The 21204-nt window shown below is 38.9% G+C and overlaps 1 protein-coding gene across 6 annotated transcripts in view; it reads right to left on the bottom strand.

The window, feature by feature from the left end:
• The window catches only part of KIF23 (kinesin family member 23), a gene marked incomplete at its 3' end in the record, with an annotated part of 35910 nt that overhangs the window by 10001 nt on the left and 4705 nt on the right, over nucleotides 1-21204 (bottom strand). For 3 of the 6 annotated variants that reach the window (XM_081227408.1, XM_081227412.1, XM_081227411.1), the window contains exons 4-14: nucleotides 17187-17292; nucleotides 10017-10153; nucleotides 9696-9805; nucleotides 9131-9301; nucleotides 6992-7033; nucleotides 6172-6284; nucleotides 5895-6016; nucleotides 4503-4605; nucleotides 576-655; nucleotides 372-491; nucleotides 24-150 (exon numbers count right to left, since the gene is read on the bottom strand). In XM_081227408.1, the coding sequence (XP_081083534.1) occupies nucleotides 24-150; nucleotides 372-491; nucleotides 576-655; nucleotides 4503-4605; nucleotides 5895-6016; nucleotides 6172-6284; nucleotides 6992-7033; nucleotides 9131-9301; nucleotides 9696-9805; nucleotides 10017-10153; nucleotides 17187-17292 (1231 nt within the window). The remainder of the gene's footprint in view (nucleotides 1-23; nucleotides 151-371; nucleotides 492-575; nucleotides 656-4502; nucleotides 4606-5894; nucleotides 6017-6171; nucleotides 6285-6991; nucleotides 7034-9130; nucleotides 9302-9695; nucleotides 9806-10016; nucleotides 10154-17186; nucleotides 17293-21204) is intronic. The other 3 variants (XM_081227409.1, XM_081227413.1, XM_081227410.1) reach the window with 2 other exon arrangements.

Genomic DNA, 21204 nt, shown 5'->3' with positions numbered 1-21204 from the left:
AATGACATAACAGCAGCTCATACCATCTCCAACAGGACCTCCCCGGGCCTGGTTTCTGTATCGCCTTCCCGGCGTTAAACCACATATTGCCTTGTCTGTTGGTCTTGCTACTTCAACTTCTTGGGTCACTTCTGCAAATCTCATGACTTGCTAAGACACAAAATAAATGGGGTTTGTTTTTTTAAACAAATAAGCATATCCAAGTCTTTCTAAAGAAATTAGTAAATGAAACGGTAATAGATTGGTCATTAGTTCACTTCTGTAACTAATGGTTCTGTATCAGTTTAAAAAATGTTCAAAATGTTATTCTTCACATCCAAATGGTTGTTTTCTCTGTAGAAAGTCAGACTTTATAAAGGCATTAAAATTACCAAGCTTTCTTCATAATCTTCGGCCTTTGGATTCACACACACGATCAGGCGTACTTTCCCTTCGCCATCAAAGTAGTTCTTGAACAGATGGGTTAACTTTGAATCTCGATATGGAACCATCTATAAATATATTCAAATCCAAATACATAAGGCAGAAAATGCACACAAACAAAACTATACAAATGTTCAAAGGCTGCTGCTTACCTTGTTAGTTCCATACATTTGGTTCTCTCTCAGGACCTCCATACACGTTCTTAGCGTCATTAGTGACTGATTAATGTTACCTGACAGAAAAATGTACACAGAAGACATTTGAAGACGACAATTGAGTAGCTAGAGTGTGGTCTGTTTGCCTGTGAAATCCCTACTTCATAGCACTATTAGATGGAAATTACAAATGACAGATTTTAGTGGCTCAACTTAAAGAGCTATCCTTATCTGGCAGTGTTGCAGGAGAGGGTGAGTACCGTCCTTCAGGGACTGTATCATAAAGACCCTCCACTGAATGCAACATTATGCTTCATGACCCATCAAGTTTCTTCCAAATCGTAAATACTGTGATGTGAAAGAGTATATTAGATACAGATGTTTAATATCCTCATAATAAAATATTTTCTCTAAAGCATGACCGTTTCAGGCTCCAGTTGGCTCCATCCGGACACTGAAGTCTCCCCTGCACCAGGAGGAGCTCCTGTTTCTACCAGTCAAGTATCTTAAGAGCCAACTAAATCTGTTCCCTCAATATCTAAACAAGGGTTTCTTAGGCAGCATACTTGTTAGTCCTGGCCACTCATTTGAATTTCTCAGTCAAGGCAAGTCTGACAGATCTATCAAGCCAACAGTACAGGAGAGCTCACCTGCATAGACCCCAGAAGTACCTGAGAATTTTTTCATCCTGAAACCTTAAGGTCAGCTGACTCTACCATGCTTTCATTCTTAGCCGCCTCTCAAAACACAGAGCTTAGGCTTCCCTGGTGGTGCAGTGGTTAAGAATCCCCTTGCCAATGCAGGGGACACGGGTTCGAGCCCTGGTCCGGGAAGATCCCACATGCCGTGGAGCAACTAAGCCCACGCGCCACAACTGCTGAGCCTGCGCTCTAGAGCCCACGAGCCACAACTAGAGAAAAGCCGCGCGCAGCAATGAAGACCCAACGCATCCAAAAATAGATAAAAATTAAAAAAACAAAACCACAGAGCTCATCTGCACCTCCGTGATATTCCATGATGCATGCTTTATTTTTCTTGACCCCACCTCCCACTGCCCTTCCTCCTTTTCTTACATTGTGTCTCCAAAATCGATATTCCTGTTAACAGACTTCCCTCATCCTCAGGCCTCTCACAGAATGATCCATTCACCTCTTTCCCTAATGCCAGGGGTTCCTAACCTGGGGTCCGTTTTGTCCATGGGTACACTTCAGGGAGTCTGCATACATGGATGGGAAATAAATTACACCCTTATTTCTATTGATCTCGGATGGGAAATAAATTACACCCTTATTTCTATTGATCTCTGAAATTTAGCCATTTCTTCCATTATGAATGTAGGCCAAAAACCTACAGTGGTGGTAGTACTACCACCTGTGATTTTTAATCAGTAGAAGTCAGATACTTTTATAACACTATGGTTTTTTGCTGATCTCAAGATACTTTGAAATTATGCAGTTATTAGACATGCTGTTGGGATTTTATTTAAGGCCTTAATAAAGCACATAAATTACTATATGACAGATTTTAAGAATACTTTAAAAAACACATTTCAGTCTAATTGGTTTCCTTTTTAATCCTGTATTTTATGTTATACATTCTAAAATAGCATTCTGAGTAGTGTCCACAAGCTCTACCCCATCCCATGGTGCAAAGCCCTGCAGCCTTACTTTTATTTCCCAGAAGGGTGGTGCTTCCCCTGCAGCCCTGTAGTCTCGTGAATAAAAGTTGCTTGTTTTCTAAAGCCTGACATTTTATAAGGATGGTGAGTAGAGGGAGGCCAGCAACATTTTCCCAGTTTCTTAATGCTGCCTTCAAATAAATGTTCCCCATACATGCCAGCTCCTGGGTCAACTTCAGGATCTAAGAGGAAGGTCACTCTGACCTGCCATTGGAGGGCCCCAGCCTCCTCAAGTCCAGTAGATCTTTCTCTCTTTACCACTGTAACCACGCCCTGAACCTTGTCACTCAGAACTGCAGCACCTCTAGAAACCTGAGGCTAAACTGTGCCCCAGGCACAATATCCTCTTCTTCTAGTTCTCACTCCCTAACCATGTCACACCTGTTCCCCATCCATATCAACACTGATCGTCCTTTCTGTTTTTCTCCCCAAAGCATCAGAACCCTCAGGTTTCTACTTTCCTCCCAATCCAGCTAAACCTCTTTTCCCATCAAGGTTAATCCTTCCTCTTGTGATCTGGATTCCGGATGCTCTGTCTTCTTATAAAGACTTATATAAAGTGTGTGTGTGTGTGTGTGTGTGTGTGTGTGTGTGGTTAGTCATCCCATACTCCCTCAAGTCACCTAGCTATCCCTCCACTCTCTCCTTCCCAGTCTCTCTAAATTAATCATCTCAAGGATTTGTTGTCCTCAAGGCCCTTCCCTCAGTTTGTTCCTCTTTGTTTTCCATGAATAATCTTACCTTCCCCATTGCTTAAATCATGCTTTTATTGGCAAAACCTAAACCTATAAACCTCAAGTCAAATCTCTCTTCCAAATCCATGTACCTGTCTGCATCCAATTACTAGGCACTTACACTTGAATAAATTGAATATATCCAACACAAAACTCTTAACTGCCCATACCTGCACCTCAAGCTACTTCTCCTCAATCAAGATCTTCCTTGATTTACCCTCTTCTCTTCCTTCCTCTCCACATCCAGATGGGCCTACTTCCGAACTAGCTCTTAGTTTTGGCTGACCTTTGCCTCCAGGTGACACGATTGCTCATCTGCATTACTGCAAAAGGCTCCTGACTGCTTTTCATCTCTCTAGACTTGCCTCTGGTAAATTAATCTGCTACACTGGGGAAATGGTCTTTCTAAAACTAATCCTTCATTGACTGTGTAACAGCAGAAAGATACAAGTTTTGAAAGTTCAACCAACCTGGGTTTGAACCAGGCTCTAACCTTGGGAAAATTACTTAACCTCTTCCAATCAGAAAACTGGGTATGATACAATCCTGAAAAGTCACAATCAAGAAATCAAGCCCACATATAGTAGATACTATGACACACACTAGTCCCTTAATAATTGGTAGTCACCATTATTCCTTCAAGAAAACATTCAGACTTTCTAATATGATAGTCAAGGGTCTTAATGACCTTGCCGTGCCCTCCTGCCTCAGTGGTCACGGCTCACCAACCCACACCCTACACTCCAGCTACCCTGACACTGCCATGTTCTCTCAGGAACGATGCCTTTAATTCTATCCTTCAAGAGCTCACGCCTCAATTTAAGTGTCAACTCCACGCATTCTTCCCCAAAGCGCCCCCTCTCACACACAGCCCCAGAATGGATGGAGCAGCCCTGCTCTGTACTCCCACAGCACCTCGTGCTCACCTCCTTCATACTCTACTGAGACACTCTAGTTACCTGCCTCTCTTGTACTAGATGGGCTCTCTAGGGCAGGGTGTCATCCTTTATATCTGTGTTCAACTCCTATAATACAGTAGGTACTCCATAAATGTTATTAACATAAAACATAACATGAATGGCTGTACTAAATGACAGATTAAAAGAAAAACACACACACAGATTTCCTTTCAACTGGCTTTTGTATTCAAAGATTTTTCCTATCTCCAGAAGCCAATTTTTACCACTTTGAATGTTGGAGTAACTATTCAATCACTTAATTTAATGGACCCAGTACTGACACGCCAGCCGTAGATATAATAGACACTTTCAATATGAATATAACCTATTTTATATTTATTTTACTCACTTTTCCTCATTCTTAAAGAAATCAATGTGTTGTAATCAATACCAAACCACCATAACTAAAGAAAAAGCACTGGTCACTTAGCCTCTAAATTTTTAGTCAAATTGAAGACAGTTATGCATAAACCACCTATCAATAAGTGATGATAAACTGGCATGGCAAGTTTTTGAAAGTTGTAGCAATAATTAAGTACTATGCTTTGCTCACCAGCTTCACGTAACCTGTTCCCTTCTGCTTTTGTCCGGTTAGTTCTTTCACTTCCAGCAAGATCTACCAAGGACAACTGGCTAATAGTGATTTGTTCTTTTTCCTGAAGGGAAGATTATAATGCCAGTAACATAAGTTATAATTGGTTTACAGTGTTCTTTAAATATATCCAAATCAAATTAAGTCTTATGAATACAATGTTTGCACAATACAAAATGTATAGTAGGGGTGAAGGATACATGTTTTGGGGGAAGAGTTTGCTAAAAGCATATGATAAATATCCTCATGACATTACTTGCCCATTGTCTGGTCTTCTACATTATACTGTAAGCTCCACAAGAATAGGAATTCTACCTTTTAACCACTTCATCTCCAGCACCTTGCACAGTGCCTAGCACTCAGCAGGAGCTCAATAAATGTCTGCTAAATAGTGAGTCTACAACAAGGCTAAATATTTGTATAATGAGATATTTGATAATTTAACAGTCTAATAATTTCATAATACTCTAATAACTTATAAGAAATGAAAGTCAAGAGATACATAACTGATACTATAATATTAGATATGATTCAATGGAAAGCAAGTGTATAGAGACTTGACTTAAAAGGATTTTCTAGCTAACATTTATCAAGTGCTGACTGTAAGCCAGGCAATGGACTAAAAACTTTACATGCCTCACCTCCTTTAACCCTCACAGCATTACAAGGAGTTTATTACAATTAGGTGAGACAAGCTAGTAAATGCCTTGGAATCAGAATTCAAATCCTGGTGGTCTTTAGTACCATGCTGTACCGTCTACTCCTGCCATCTGAAAACTTTCGTGATATACCACAATTTCACGATATGTTTTGAATGGAATTACATTTTAATAGCTTAAAGTTATTAAATGATTTATATATTCAGGCTCAAATGCTGTTACTAATTGATATAAGCCTTGTAGCATGACAGGCCCAGCAGTAAAGAGTGATCAGCAGATGGATGGCCCTACTGGCCTATCAGCCAAGAGAAGAACAATTTAGAATTGGCCACTCCTGAACTGTACCTAGCCTGGAAAGTTAACTGCTAACATTTAAAAACCATTAACTGAATTTCTACATACAAAATGAGTCTTCAGAGATACAATAAAATATGTTTTCATTGTTTTATCTCCTCTATTAGATATTTATAAAGATTTGTAAACCTTTTTAACAACAAAATTCCAGGTTCTAAGATATAATAGCCAGTTTCCCAAAACTATACTATCTAATTAATGGAACATTTTTTTTAAATGTCATCACCTACACATATAATTCTAGAGCAATATTCAGTGTAATGAAACCTCCATGATTTACCTCTGATTCCCAAAATTAAGGATTCAGAACAAGAAAGCACTCCACACGTTAAACCTTTACCTGTAAGACATTGTCTCCATCTGCATCCAAGGGAGCCTGAACTAATTTAATGTTGAACACGCTATGGGAACGGCTGGACTCACGATTCAAATGTGTATTAGCAATTCGTCGCTTTTTCTGGCCTACAGTGACAGAGAAATCATTGATCAAATCTCTACCAAGTCATTTCAGTGTACATACTTTCTACCAAACCGAAAAGTATTGTCAAATTAGAGTAGCAACTTTCAGGATTATATTTATCACTGTATATATCTGTAATTCTAGCTCTGCTTCTAACCTCTCCAGAAAACTTCAAAAGCCTCCTCAGTAGATTTCACTTCTACTTCTATACATCCAGCAACGTACATGTTATGGTTCTTATCTTCACGAAGCAACTTAGATTGTGGAAGTCTATGGGAAAGAAAAAACATTAGTTTCCTATATTACGAGATACTGATATTGCAACTTAAGACAAGGACTAAAATGTCAGGCAACATGACATCCATTCTTATAACGGGAATAAGCCTAAGCAAGACTCCAGAAGCATATTACACTTGGATAAGAATAAGGATATATAGTAAAAAGATTAGTTACATAACAGGATAACAGGAATCTATTTTATTTTAAAAGCTTTGCTCTAATTTGTTCTAACAAAGCACATGAAACAACACTTACTAAACAATTAGAGATCAAAGTAGTAGTATAGCACCATCACATGCACAGGTTAAGCATCAAAATCTAGCATTTTCTTAATTTTAAAAGATCAGCAGATAGAGCTGGTTCTGACTTCAGTGTCAACAAAAATCAAATTCAGAAGGAGTTTGGTATATACCAGGAGTGGCAATCCTTTCAAAGTGGCTGGTCAAGTTTTAGTCTAAGGTAGGATGAGGATGGGAAAGGTGCTGCCTGTTTGGCCTGTCTTGTGAATGGTGGGGGTAGAAACATTTACCAGCCACCATTATTCAGCAAATGGCAGATTTCTCAGGGACTAAGGAGGGGCTTAGAAGTAGCAGCTGGCCCAGTACCAATGAAAAACCACCTACGTGCAAACATGCCACAGATGCCAACCACTAGTATAACTGCACCCTTCTCCTTAAGAAAAGAGCACCATCACATACACAAAATCTGTGTTCCTCATGGGCGTGCTGCAACTATTCCACCTACCAAAGGAATAAGGTAGAAGTTACTGTTTCTATAGCAGCCATCTCACAGCAACACGTTCAGTCCAGAGTATCTGAACAGTCACAATGAGTCGTATCTTAAAAATCCTCTGCTTCGGGCTTTCCTGGTGGCGCAGTGGTTGAGAGTCCGCCTGCCGATGCAGGGGACACGGGTTCGTGCCCCGGTTCGGGAAGATCCCACATGCTGTGGAGCGGCTGGGCCCGTGAGCCATGGCCGCTGAGCCTGGCGTCCGGAGCCTGTGCTCCACAAGGGGAGAGGCCACAACAGTGAGAGGCCCACATACAGCCAAAAAAAAAAAAAAAAAAAAAAAATCCTCTGCTTCTAATATTTCTTCATTGTATTAAAAACTAAACCTTAAACCAGCTCAAAAAAGCAGGTTAATCACCACCCTAACAAATAAAATCTGAATTCACTGCCAAATAAGCACCCTGTGAGTTCATTCAAGGAGTTACCAGAAAGGTTACAAGGCATAGTCACATTTGTCAGTCTTCATTTACATAACAAAACCAAGATAGGCTTCTTAGAAAACAATCTCATTTGGAACAAATCAAACAGAAACTTGGCACATGTGCAGACATGAAAGTGATTGGTAGCAGTGAATGACATCACAAAAGTTTAGGAAAATGGGTACATACAACTGATATTTTGAAACAAATGGGAAAGTAATTAGTCTATAAATTGTTTAATATAAATAAAAGTGGGTATACAGACAGCTGTTCTCAGTCTAATGGTTTTCCAAATCTAGCTGTTCCTCCAATAATATTCACTGAGTCATATACACAAAAGTTAAGTAATACAACACAGGTCTTCATATTATTTGTCTTGAGAGGCCCTGACAAAGACAGCATTGAAGATAAGCATTTAGCTTAAGAACAAAACCATCAAGGAACAAGATACCAGAGTCAGCTCTGGCACAGATGTAGTTTGTGATGCCAGATTGTGATTGCTCTTCAGTCTCAGCAGGGCAAGACCCAAGGAAATCTAAGTAATAGTCTTTTAACTCTGGTGGAATGACAATACAGATGTCACTTCTTATTGGTCAGTGATGGAAGGTCTGCGACTATTAGTTGTGCAGACAACAGCTTTAGGCTCCATTCTGTGGGGATCACCAGAACACGGATTAGAGGCTACAAACTCCCAACATTAAGTGTCAGGTTCTTAAAGGTAGCCCCAGGGCACATCTACAGGGACACTTCTTTATATAATTAAGGGCCTTGTCAAAATACAGCCCAGGGCCCACATATATACAGTAGAGTATTACTCAGCCATAAAAAGAAACAAAGTTGAGTTATTTGTAGTGGGGTGGATGGACCTAGAGTCTGTCATACAAAGTGAAGTAAGTCAGAAAGAGAAAAACAAATACCGTATGCTAACACACATATATGGAATCTAAAAAAAAAAAAAAAGTTCTGAAGAACCTAGGGGCAAGAGAGGAATAAAGACGCAGACGTAGAGAATGGACTTGAGGACATAGGGAGGGGGAAGTGTAAGATGGGATGAAGTAAGAGAGTTGCACTGACATATATACACTACCAAATGTAAAATAGCTAGTGGGAAGCAGCTGCATAGCACCGGGAGATCAGCTCGGTGCTTTGTGACCACCTAGAGGGGTGGAATAGGGAGGGTGGGAGGGAGATGCAAGAGGGAGGAGATATGGGGACATATGTATACATATAGCTGATTCACTACGTTATACAGCAGAAACTAACACAACAGTGTAAAACGATTATACTCCAATAAAGATGTTTTAAAAAATATATATATATATATATATATATATATACATACATACATACATACATACATACAGCCCAGGGCCAAGAGTTTTTCAAAAGTAAAGTCTAAGGTGAATATTCTCCTTAGATGCCTTAACCCAGTGGTTTTCCTAATACAGCTACATATCTAGTTAATATACAGAACTATTTACCAAGCACCAGCTGCATGACATGAGTTATATTTCATTTTGAAAACAAAAGTAAGCTTTATCCCCATTTATAGCTGAGGAAACTAAACCTCACTGATGTGAAGTGACTTCACCAAGGTTAAGCAGCTAAGGGACTCTCTCCACTACTTACTTAGGCTTTATGGGATCAAACGGCACCTCTTCCAATAGATCATATATGTAATTATTATATATTTCAATATAAGAGACAAATACACCGTAGACACTATCTTCATCAACCTCTTCTGCTTTGCAGAATTCTTGTACATTTATCATATCTGCAAACTCTGGATCTACTTGTCGTCTGAAAAAAGAAATAAAAAGCCCCAAAGTCTCATCTTACACACTGTAAGTAAATAAATGACCTCCATTACAAGTAGGAATGCACAGAGCAACTTTATTCATACTCATGGTTGGGCCAACAGTTCTCCCATATCTCCCCAGATACACAACACAGGCTTTTACACCCTCTCTCACCAAGAGTGGCACCTTCCCTAAACAGTGATTCAAGGACAGTGTGCTCAGAACCAAACAGAACATCTGAGCAAATAAACTTACTTAAGAACATCTCTCAACTTTGACCTCACTAAAGTCAACTGTCAGACCAACTTCTCCACTTCTGTTCCCCATTCCCTATGCCTGAGGAAACCACTGGACAGGGTTCCCATGAGGCCAGTGTTAGAAATGTAATTACTTACTTGCTAGAGGGGGTCTTTGGATTGGGCGTGGCTTCTCTTTTCTGCCGTTCTAATAAAGCATCAACTTCACACTGTATTTCCATACTATTCCTATCATTAGATTTAAAAACCTTAAAGTGGGGACAAAAATCAGACCATAATTTTTAGACTTTGACTTAAATAGTAAGAAATATATTTAAGAAATAAAAAACAATATTTAAACATATTTAAAGTTCCAAAAGGTATCCGATGCCTTAGTTCTCCCTTAATACTACTGTATCCACAGGTATTTTGGCACCTATGCCCTCTAGTGAGTCACAACATACAAAAATTTAAACTTACATATCGTTTAGCTTGAAACGACCCTATACTGTTAAAGAGCATGTCCAAACAGCGAGGAAGCAGTCCTCCTTCCCCTGGAGAACCAGTCATAGTGTGAGTTTTTCCACTTCCCGTCACACCATATGTAAAAAGGAGACCTACAATGTAACAAGTCACAGTTATATATTAAATGTCACACTTGGCTATATCTTAAAAGTCCTCCACGTATAATATTTTTTGTATTAGAAAACACTTAAAATAACTGCTCAACACTTCAATATATAAGGCAAATGCTAACAGCCATGAAAGGAGAAATCAACAGTAACACAATAGGGAGACTTTAACGCCCACTTACATCAATAAACAGATCATCCAGACAGAAAATCAATAACGAAACACGGGCCATAAATGACACATTAAACCAGATGGACTTAATTGATATTTATAGAACATTCCATCCAAAAGCAGCAGAATACACATTCTTCTCAGGTGCACATGGAACATTCTCCAGAACTGACCACATGCTGGATGACAAAACAAGCCTCAGTAAATTTAAGAAAACTGAAATCATATCAAGAATCTTTTCTGACCACAACACTAAGAGATTTGAAATCAATCACAAGAAAAAAAACTGTCAAAAAAAACAAGTAAGTGGAAGCTAAACAAGATGTTACTAAACAACCAATGGATCACTGAAGAAATAAAAAAAAATACCTAGAGACAAATGACAACAAAAACATGACAATCAAAAACCTATGTGATGCAGGAAAAGCAGTGCTAGAAGGGAAGTTTATAGCAATAAAATCTTACCTCAGGAAACAAGAAAAATCTCAAACAACTTAACCTTACACCTAAAGCAACTAAAGAGAAAAGAATAAACAAAACCCAAAGTGAGTAGAAGGAAAGAAATCATAAAGATCAGAGCAGAAATAAATGAAATAGAGATGAAGAAAACAACAGAAAAGAGCAAATGAAACTAAAAGCTGGTTCTTTGAAAAGGTAAACAAGACTGATAAACCTTTAGCCAGATTCATCAACAAAAAAAAGGGAGGGCTCAAATCAAGAAAATCAGAAGTGAAAACAGAGAAGTTACAACAGACACCACAGAAATACAAGGAATCATAAGAGACTACTACTACAAGCAAGTGTATGCCAATAAAATCGATAACCTAGAAGAAATGGACAAATTCTTAGAAAGGTACAAGCACCCAAGACTCAACCAGGAAGAAATAGAAAATATGAAAGGACCAATCATAAGTACTGAAACTGAAACTGTGATTAAAACCTCCCAGCAAACAAAAGTCCAGGACCAGATGGCTTCATAGGCAAATTCTATCACACATTTAGAGAAGAGTTAACACCTATCCTTCTGAAACAATTCCAAAAAATTGCAGAGGAAGGAACACTCCCAAATTCATTCTAAAAGGCCACTATCACCCTGATACCAAATCTGGACAAGGGTAACACAAAAAAAATTACAGGCCAGTTATCTTTGATAAATATAGACACAAAAATTCTCAACAAAATACCAGCAAACCGAATCCAACAACACATAAAAAAGGTCACACACCATGACCACATTGGATTAATCCCAGGGTTCCAAGGATGATCCAACATACATAAATCAATAAATGAGATACACCACATCAACAGAAGAAAGGAAAAAAACCTCATTATCATCAATAGATGCAGAAAAAGCATTTGACAAAATTCAACATTCACTCGTGATAAAAACCCTTATGAAACTGGGTAGAGGGAACATATCTCAACATAATAAAAGCTATTTATGACAAACCCACAGCCAATATAATATTCAATGGTGAAAAGCTGAAAGACTTCCCGCTAAAATATGGAACAAGACAAGGATGCCCACTCTCACCACTTCTCTTCAACATAGTATTGGAAGTCCTAGCCACAGCAATCAGACAAGAAAAAGAAAAGGTATTTAAATTTGTAGGAAAGAGGTAAAATTGTCATTATACGCCAATGACATGATAATATATGTAGAAAACCCTGAAGACGCCACACTAAAACCACTAGAACTGATAAATGAATCCAGCAAGGTAGCAGGATACAAGATTAACATACAGAAATAGGTTGCACTTCTTTACACTAACAATGAAATATCATAAAGGGAATGTAAATAAACAAATAATATTTGTTTTATTGTTTATTAATTAATAAATAAATTGTTTATTAATAAATAAATAAAATAGTCCCTTTTAAACTCCCACAAAAAAATAAAATACTTAGAAATAAGCCTCACCAAGGAGGTGAAAGACTTGGTGCTGAGAACTACAAAACATTATTAAAGGAAATTAAAGATGATTCAAAGAAACGGAAAGATATCCCATGCTCTTGGATTGGAAGAATTAATATTGCTAAAATGGCCATACTACCCAAAGCAATCTACAGATTTGTGATCCCTATTAAATTACCAATGGTATTTTTCACAGAAATAGAACAAATAATACCAAAATTTACATGGAACCATAAAAGACCCAGAATTGCCAAAGCAATCCTGAGGAAAAAGAAAAAAGCAGGAGGCCTAACACTCCCAGACTTCACTACAAGGCCACAGGGATCAAAACAGCATGGTATTGGCACAAAAACAGATATACAGATCAATGGAACAGAAGAGAGAGCCCAGAAATAAACCCACACACCTGTGGCTTAAAGACCTACTTATAAGACCAGACACCAGGAGTTCCCTGGTGTCCTAGTGGTTAGGATTTGGCACTTTCACTGTAGAGGCCTAGGTTCGATCCCTGGATAGCACCATCCTGCATGCCGCGTGGCGTGGCCAATATGAAAAAAATAAAAAAGAAAGAAAAAGACAAGACACCATAAAACTCCTAGTAGAGAAAATAGGCAAAACATTGTCTGACATAAATCATACCCATGTGTTTTTAGGTCAGTCTCCCAAGGCAATAGAAATAAAAGCAAAAATAAACAAATGGGACCTAACCAAACTTACAAGCTTTTGCATAGCAAAGGAAACCACAAACAAAATGAAAAGACAACTTACGGACTGGGAGAAAATATTTGCAAATGATGTGACTAACAAGGGCTTAATTTCCCAAATATGCAAACAGCTCATACAACACAATAACAAAAAAACAAACAACCCAATAAAAAATGGGCAGAAGACCTAAATAGACATTTCTCCAAAGAAGACATACAGATGGCCAATAGGCACATGAAAAGATACTCAATGTCGCTAATTATTGGAGAAATGCAAATCAAAACCACAATGAGGTACCACCTCACACCAGTCAGAACAGCCATCAATAAAAAGTCTACAAGTAGCAAATGCTGGAGAGGGTGTGGAGAAACCCTCCTACCCTGTTGGTGGGAATGTAAATTGGTAGAGCCACTATGGAGAAGAGTATGGAGGTTCCTTAAAAAACTAAAAATAGAGCTACCATAAGATGCAGCAATCCCATTCCTGGGCATACAGCTGGAGAAAACCATGGTTTGAAGGGATACATGCACCCCAGTGTTCATTGCAGTGCTGTTTACAATAGCCAAAACATGAAAACAACATAAATGTCCACTGACGGATGAATGGATAAGGAAGATGTGGTACATATATACAATGTAATATTACTCAGCCATAAAAAAGAATGAAATACTGCCATTTGCAGCAACATGGATGGACCTAGAGATTATCACACTCTAGGTATAATAGTAAGCAAAGTAAGTTAGAAAGGCAAATACTATGATAAAACTTATTATGTGGAATCTTAAATATGACACAAATCAACATATCTATGAAACAAAAACAGACTCACAAATATAGAGAACAGACTTGTGGTTGCCAAGGGAAGGGGGGGTAGGAGAGGGAAGGAGTGGGAGTTTGGGATTAGCAGAGGCAACCTATTATATATAGGATGGATAACAACAAGGTCCTATTGTATAGCACAAGGAACTATATTCAATATCCTGTGACAAACCATAATTGAAAAGAATATGAAAAAGAATATATATATATGTATAACTGAATCACTTTGCCATACAGAAGAAATTAACACAACATTGTAAATCAACTACACTTCAATAAAATTTTAAAAAACACTCCCAACAAACAAAAGTCCAGGACCAGATGGTTTCACAGGCAAATTCTGTCAACATTTAGAGAAGAGTTAACACCTATTCTTCTGAAACTCTTCTAAAAAATTGCATAGGAAGGAATACTCCCAAACTCACTCTACAAGGCCACCATCATCCTGATACTAAAACCAGACAAGAATATCACAAAAAAAGAAAATTACAGGCCAATATCACTGATGAATACAGATGCAAAAATCCTCAACTAAATACTAGTAAACTGAATCCAACAATACATTAAAAGGATCATACACCATAATCCAGTGGGATTTATCCCAGGGATTCAAGGATTCTTCAGTATCCACAAATCAATCAGTGTGATACACCACATTAACAAACTGAAGAATAAAAATCCTTTGATCATCTCAATAGAGGCAGAAAATGCTTTTGACAAAATCAACACCCATTTATGATAAAAACTCTCCAGAAAGTGACCTTAACATAAAGGTCATGTATGGCAAAACTACAGCTAACATCATACTCAATGGTAAAAAGCCTAAAGCATTCCCTCTAAGATCAGGAACAAGACAAGGATATTCACTGTCACCACTTTTGTTCAACATAGTTTTGAAGTCCTAGCCATGGCAATCAGAGAAGAAAAAGAAATAAAAGGAATCCAAATTGGAAAAGAAGAAAACTGTCACTGTTTGCAGATGACATGATATTATACATAGAAAATCATAAAGATGCTACCAGAAAACTACTAGAGCTGTTCAATGAATGTGGTAAAGTTGCAAGATACAAAATTAATACACAGAAATCTCTTGCATTTCTATAACTAATAACAAAAGATTAGAAAGAGAAATTAAGAAAAGAATCCCATTTACCATCGCATCAAAAAGAATAAAATACCTAGGAATAAACCTACCTAAGGAGGCAAAAGACCTGTACACAGAAAACTATAAGATGTTGATGAAAGAAATTGAAGATAACATAAACTGATGGAAAAATATACCGTGTTCTTGGATTGGAAGAATCAATATTGTCAAAATGGCTATACTACAAGGCAATCTACAGATTCAACGCAATCCCTATCAAATAACCAATGGCATTTTCCACATAACAGGAACAAAAATATTTTTACATTTGTGTGGAAACGCAAAAGACCCCGAATAGCCAAAGCAATCCTGAGAAAGAAAAACGGAGCTGGAGGAATCAGGCTCCCTGACTTCAGACTATACTACAAAACTACAGAAATCAAGACAGTATGGGGCTTCCCTGGTGGCGCAGTGGTTGAGAGTCCGCCTGCCAATGCAGGGGACACGGGTTCGTGCCCCGGTCTGGGAAGATCCCACATGCCGCGGAGCGGCCAGGCCCGTGAACCATAGCTGCTGAGCCTATGCGTCCGGAGCCTGTGCTCCGCAAAGGGAGAGGCCACAACAGTGAGAGGCCTGCGTACTGCAAAAAAAAAAACACACACACACACAAAAAAACAGTATGGTACTAGCACAAAAACAGAAATATAGATCGATGGAAAAGGATAGAAAGCCCAGAAATAAACCCACGCACCTATGGTCAATTAATTTAGGACAAAGGAGACAAGAATATATAATGGAGAAATGACAGTCTCTTCAATAAGTGGTGCAGGGAAAACTGGACAAGCTACATGTAAAAGAATGAAATTAGAACAGTCTCTAACACCATACACAAAAATAAACTCAAAATGGATTATTAGAGACCTAAATGTAAGACCTGATACTATAAAACTCTTAGCACACTCTTTGACATAAATCACAGCAAGATCTTTTTGGATCCACCTCCTAGAGTAATAAAAACCAAAACAAAAGTAAACAAATGGGACCTAATTATACTGTAAAGCTTTTGCACAGAAAAGGAAACCATAATCAAAATGAAAAGACAACCCACAGAATGGCAGAAAATATTTGCAAATGATGCGACCGACAAGGGATTAATTTCCAACATATACAAACAGCTCATGCAACATCACAAAAAACAAAAGAAAAAAGACCCAATCAAAAAATGGGCAGAAGACCTAAACAGACATTTCTCCAAAGAAGACATACAGATGGTCAAGAGACACATGAAAAGATGGTCAACACTGCTTAGTATTAGAGAAATACAAATCAAAACTACAATGAGATATCGCCTCACACAAGTCAGAATGGACATCATCAAAAAGTCTACAAATAACAAATGCTGGAGAGTGTGTGGAGAAACGGGAACCCTCCTACCCTGGTGGTGGGAATGTAAATTGGTATAGCCACTATGGAGAACAGTATGGAGGTTCCTTAAAAAACTAAAAATAGAGCTACCATAGGATGCAGCAATCCCAGGCCTGGGCATATATCCAGAGAATACCATGGTTCAAAAGGATGCATGCACCCCAATGTTCATTGCAGCGCTGTTTATAATAGCCAAGACATGGAAACAACCTAAATGTCCGTCGACAGGTGAATGGATAAAGAAGATATGGTACATATATAAAAAGGAATATTACTCAGCCATTAAAAAGAATGAAATAATGCCATTTGCAGTAACATGGATGGACCTGGAGATTATCATACTAAGTGAAATAAGTCAGAAAAAGACAAGTATCTCATGATATTGCTTATATGCAGAATCTAAAAAATAAAAAAAATGATACAAATGAACCTATTTACAAAACAGACTCACAGACTAAAACAAACTTATGGTTACCAAAGGGGAGAGATAAATTGGGAGTTTGGGATTGATATATACACACTACTATATTTAAAATAGATAATCAACAAGGACCTACTGTATAGCACAGGGAAATCTACTCAATATTCTGTAATAACCTATATGGGACAAGAATCTGAAAAAGAATGGATATATGTATATGTATAACTGAGTCACTTAGCTGTACACCTGAAACTAACAACACTGTAAATCAACTATACTCCAATGCAAAATAAAAATTAAATTTGAAAAAATAAGCAAATTAAAAAAATTAAAATAACTGCTCAAAAAAGCAGGTTTAACACTACTCTGGCAAATTAAATGGGTTCAAGGCTGAACATAAACCAAATATCTAAGTATCAAAAAAGTTTTTATCAGGGGGAGAAAAAGAAAAGTTCAACAAAACTCCAAGAATCATACCATTTTTGCCGTGAATGAGGTCATCTACCAAGGGATTAGCCACAACATCAAAGAGCTCCTTTTGGGTGGTATGAATGCCAAATACTTGTTTAAATGAATACTGAGTCTGTGGAGAAGAAAAAAAATAAAAAGCACATAAATGGAATTCCACTATAGCTAGGCTAGAAATATATCTGTTTAAACATATTCAGATGTTTACTTCTGAACAATTAGATCTAGACATGAAAAAAAAATACCAAGTCTTTAAACTTGGAGTCTTTAAAAAATTCATGACATACTTAAATTATACCAATTATAAACTGGTAAACATTTACAGTTATAACTACTAAAAAGACTGTAGAAAAGTCTTGTCTACTAATGCTCCATAGACTAAGGCTGATTTTGTTTTAATTAAGTGACAAAGGAGTTCAAAAGGTATTACAACGATTCAGTCATAGACTTGTGAAGATCCTCAAGCATTACTTCATATACTATTTTACTGCTATCTATTTTTCTTTATAAAGGTGTCATTGGGCTTCCCTGGTGGCGCAGTGGTTGAGAGTCCGCCTGCCGATGCAGGGGACACGGGTTCGTGCCCCGGTCCGGGAAGATCCCACATGCCACGGAGCGGCTGGGCCCATGAGCCATGGCCGCTGAGCTTTCGCGTCCGGAGCCTGTGCTCCACAACAGGAGAGGCTACAACAGTGAGAGGTCCGCGTACCACACACACAAAAAAAGGTGTCATTTAAAATGGCATAGCAGTATAAAACCAAGAGTTTTGATGTACTGCTTTTTTAAAACTAGAAAATAACTGTCAATATAATCTCATCTAAGTTTTTTTGTTTGTTTGTTTTTGGCTGTGCCACAAGGCATGCAGGATACTAGTTCCCTGGCCAGGGATATAACCCTGGTGCACTGGAGTGGAAGCATGGAGTCTCAACCACTGGACCACCAGAGAAGTCCCTCATCTGAGTTCTTCTATGAAATAAATTTTAAATAAACTGTGACCTTTAAAAAAGCAATAATACTTCAATTATCAAATCTTTCAAAATATGACTATTATTATAAAGCATATCTATATTATCAGAAATATTACCAAACTCCTACTTGGAAAATAAGACTGGGGACTAGGGTATATATTTCAAGGTAAATTAAAATACCCTAATCATCCAGGGACTGGAGTTCTATTCTTTCAATTTTTGTTATTTTCTAGCTTTATTAGTTTGTAAACATTGCAATTGTTCCTGTAGGCTTCCTGAATTTCTTGCAATTTTTGCTCCATAAATGTCAATGCTATTATTTGGTGCATGAGTATTCACTAGAATTTATTATGGGTTATAGCCTTTGTCACGTGGCCCCCTTTCCCTGTTTTATAACGTTTTATCTTAAATTCAACCTGCTCACATATCAATATCATGATCCTTATGTTTTTAAAATTAGCAGTTTTGTCCCCCAAAAGGAGATATGTATAGATTAGGACTCAAATACATCATCATCATCATAACAACAACAACTTGCACTTAACACTAACCATGTCCCAAGCACTGCCTTAGCATATTAGTGAATCATCATTTTTACAACCTCTGATGTAGGTACTATCAATTATTATGGCTCATTTTATAACTTGTTAAAGATCACACACCTACTTCAGCTAAGCTAACTCTCACCTTTGTAGAAGTTTTTATTCCAATCCTGTAAAACAGCTTTAGAGTTCACAGAAAGAACAAAGAATCTTAGAACTGAAAAGATATATACAGGTTAGCACTGACAGGTCAATAAGATGACCTCCAAGTCCTCATGAACAATCCCCACCCTCTTCCAGGTGAAGAAAACTGAGGCAAGAAGGAACTTGCCCAAGCTCATGAAGCTAATTAGTGTCAAAGCCATTTCCATTCCAACACTTCTTCCATTATCCAGTGTTGCTTTCTGTCAAAAAGCACTGAGAACTTTTAATCCCCACCAAACCTTTAGTACTATTTACACATACATGAAATTAATAAAGAAGTAAAATTCATTAAGTCAGTTCTCAACTATTTTACATTCTCAAAGGCCTACTCCTCCATGAAGCCTTCCCAGACCATTCCTTCATGCTTAATCCGTATCTACTGAGTGTTTGGCAAACAGGACAGATAAGGTACATATCCCCTAGAAGTGTATATTACACCAGGGGAGAGACAATAAACAAGTAAATAAATCTATAGATTGGGTTAAGTGCTGTCAAGGAAGTATAGAGAGTACAGACCAGGAGAGTAGTGGGAGGGGTGCTACTGCTGATGGGGGTAATCTGGACACACTCTGGGGAGGAAGTGATTTAAGCTAAAACCTAAGGATGAGGACCCATCCTGCTAAGAGCTAAGGGCAAAGCCCTGAGGCAAGATTCTGGCTTATCCAAGCAATTTAAGATTGTATGAGTACTAAGAGGTGATGTGGAGAGAGAGACAGCAGGAAGATTAAGCAGGATTGTGCCCATTTAAAAACTTTATTCCTTAGAAGGGTTTTTTTTTTATTTGCGGTACGCAGGCCTCTCACTCCTGTGGCCTCTCCCGTTGCGGAGCGGACGCGCAGGCTCAACGGCCATGGCTCACGGGCCCAGCCGCTCCACAGCACGTGGGATCCTCCCGGACCGGGGCACGAACCCGTGTCCCCCTGTATCGGCAGGCAGACTCTCAACCACTGCGCCACCAGGGAAGCCCGGGAAGCCCCTTTAGGTTTTAAACAGGAAAATGGTGACGGGAAGCGGGGGGGATAAATTAGGAGTTTGGGATTAGCAGATACAAACTGCTATACATAAAATAGATAAATAGGGCTTCCCTGGTGGCGCAGTGGTTGAGAGTCCGCCTGCCGATGCAGGGGACACGGGTTTGTGCCCCGGTCCGGGAAGATCTCACATGCCGCGGAGCGGCTGGGCCCGTGAGCCATGGCCGTTGAGCCTGCGCGTCCGGAGACTGTGCTCCGCAACGGGAGAGGCCACAGCAGTGAGAGGCCCGCGTACCACAAAGAACAACAACAACAAAAAAGATGAACATCTGGGCTTCCCTGGTGGCGCAGTGGTTGAGAGTCCGCCTGCCGATGCAGGGGACACGGGTTCGTGCCCCTATCCCGGAAGATCCCACATGCCGCGCAGCGGCTGGGCCCGCGAGCCATGGCCGCGGAGCCTGTGTGTCCGGAGCCTGTGCTCCGCAGCGGGAGAGGCCACAGCAGTGAGAGGCCCGCGTACAGCAAAAAAAAAAAAAAAAAAAAAAAAAAAAGATGAACATCATCCTACTGTATAACACAGGCAAGTGTATTCAATATCTTGTAGTAAACCATAATGGAAAAGAATATGAAAAAGAATATATACATATATGTATAACTGAATCACTTTGCTGTATACCAGAAGCTAATACAGCATTGTAAATTAATGGTACTTCAGTTAAAAAAAAAAAAGAAAATGTGAGGTCTGATTTCTGCTTTAAAAGATGACTGGCTGCTCTGTGGCAATGGATTAGAGAAGATTCAGAGTGGAAGCAGGTGGTCCAGCTGGCTTCAGCATAGTCTTGTTAATGTTACTCAAAGTGTGGTCAGCAGGCAGGCCAATGCCCCTCTGAGAGCTGTCTGTCTCCAGTCCAGGGGTAGGTAATTACAGAGATGGAGGGTAAATGCTTAGAACCTCTGTAGCCATTTCACACGGCTGCAACATCCCAGCATGTGATCAGTGGGGCTTATCTCTGAACAGATTATAAACCAGTCCTCTGCTGTCTAACTTTGCCTAACAGTTGTCTAACAGTTTCTTGTGGCAAAGCTGCACAAAAGTATCAGTCACCATGCATTGAAAATAAAAAAGCTGCTTCTTCACCACAGTTTGAGAAGCACTTGTCTCCGTAATTAATAACAGGCCTCAGACGAGGGTAGTGGCAGTGGAGATAGAACTGAAAGGACAGTTTCAAGATACACACTGGAGCAGAACTGATAGGATCTACTAATGAATGGGATATGAGGGGGGACAAGAGAAAGGTAAGGACAGGGTGTCTGGTTTGAGCAAATAGATGGTGGTGGTGTG

This window comes from Mesoplodon bidens, assembly GCF_964165515.1.
Source record: "Mesoplodon bidens genome assembly, chromosome: 3".
NCBI lineage: Eukaryota > Metazoa > Chordata > Mammalia > Artiodactyla > Ziphiidae > Mesoplodon > Mesoplodon bidens.
This window is presented reverse-complemented; position numbering and strand designations above follow the sequence as displayed.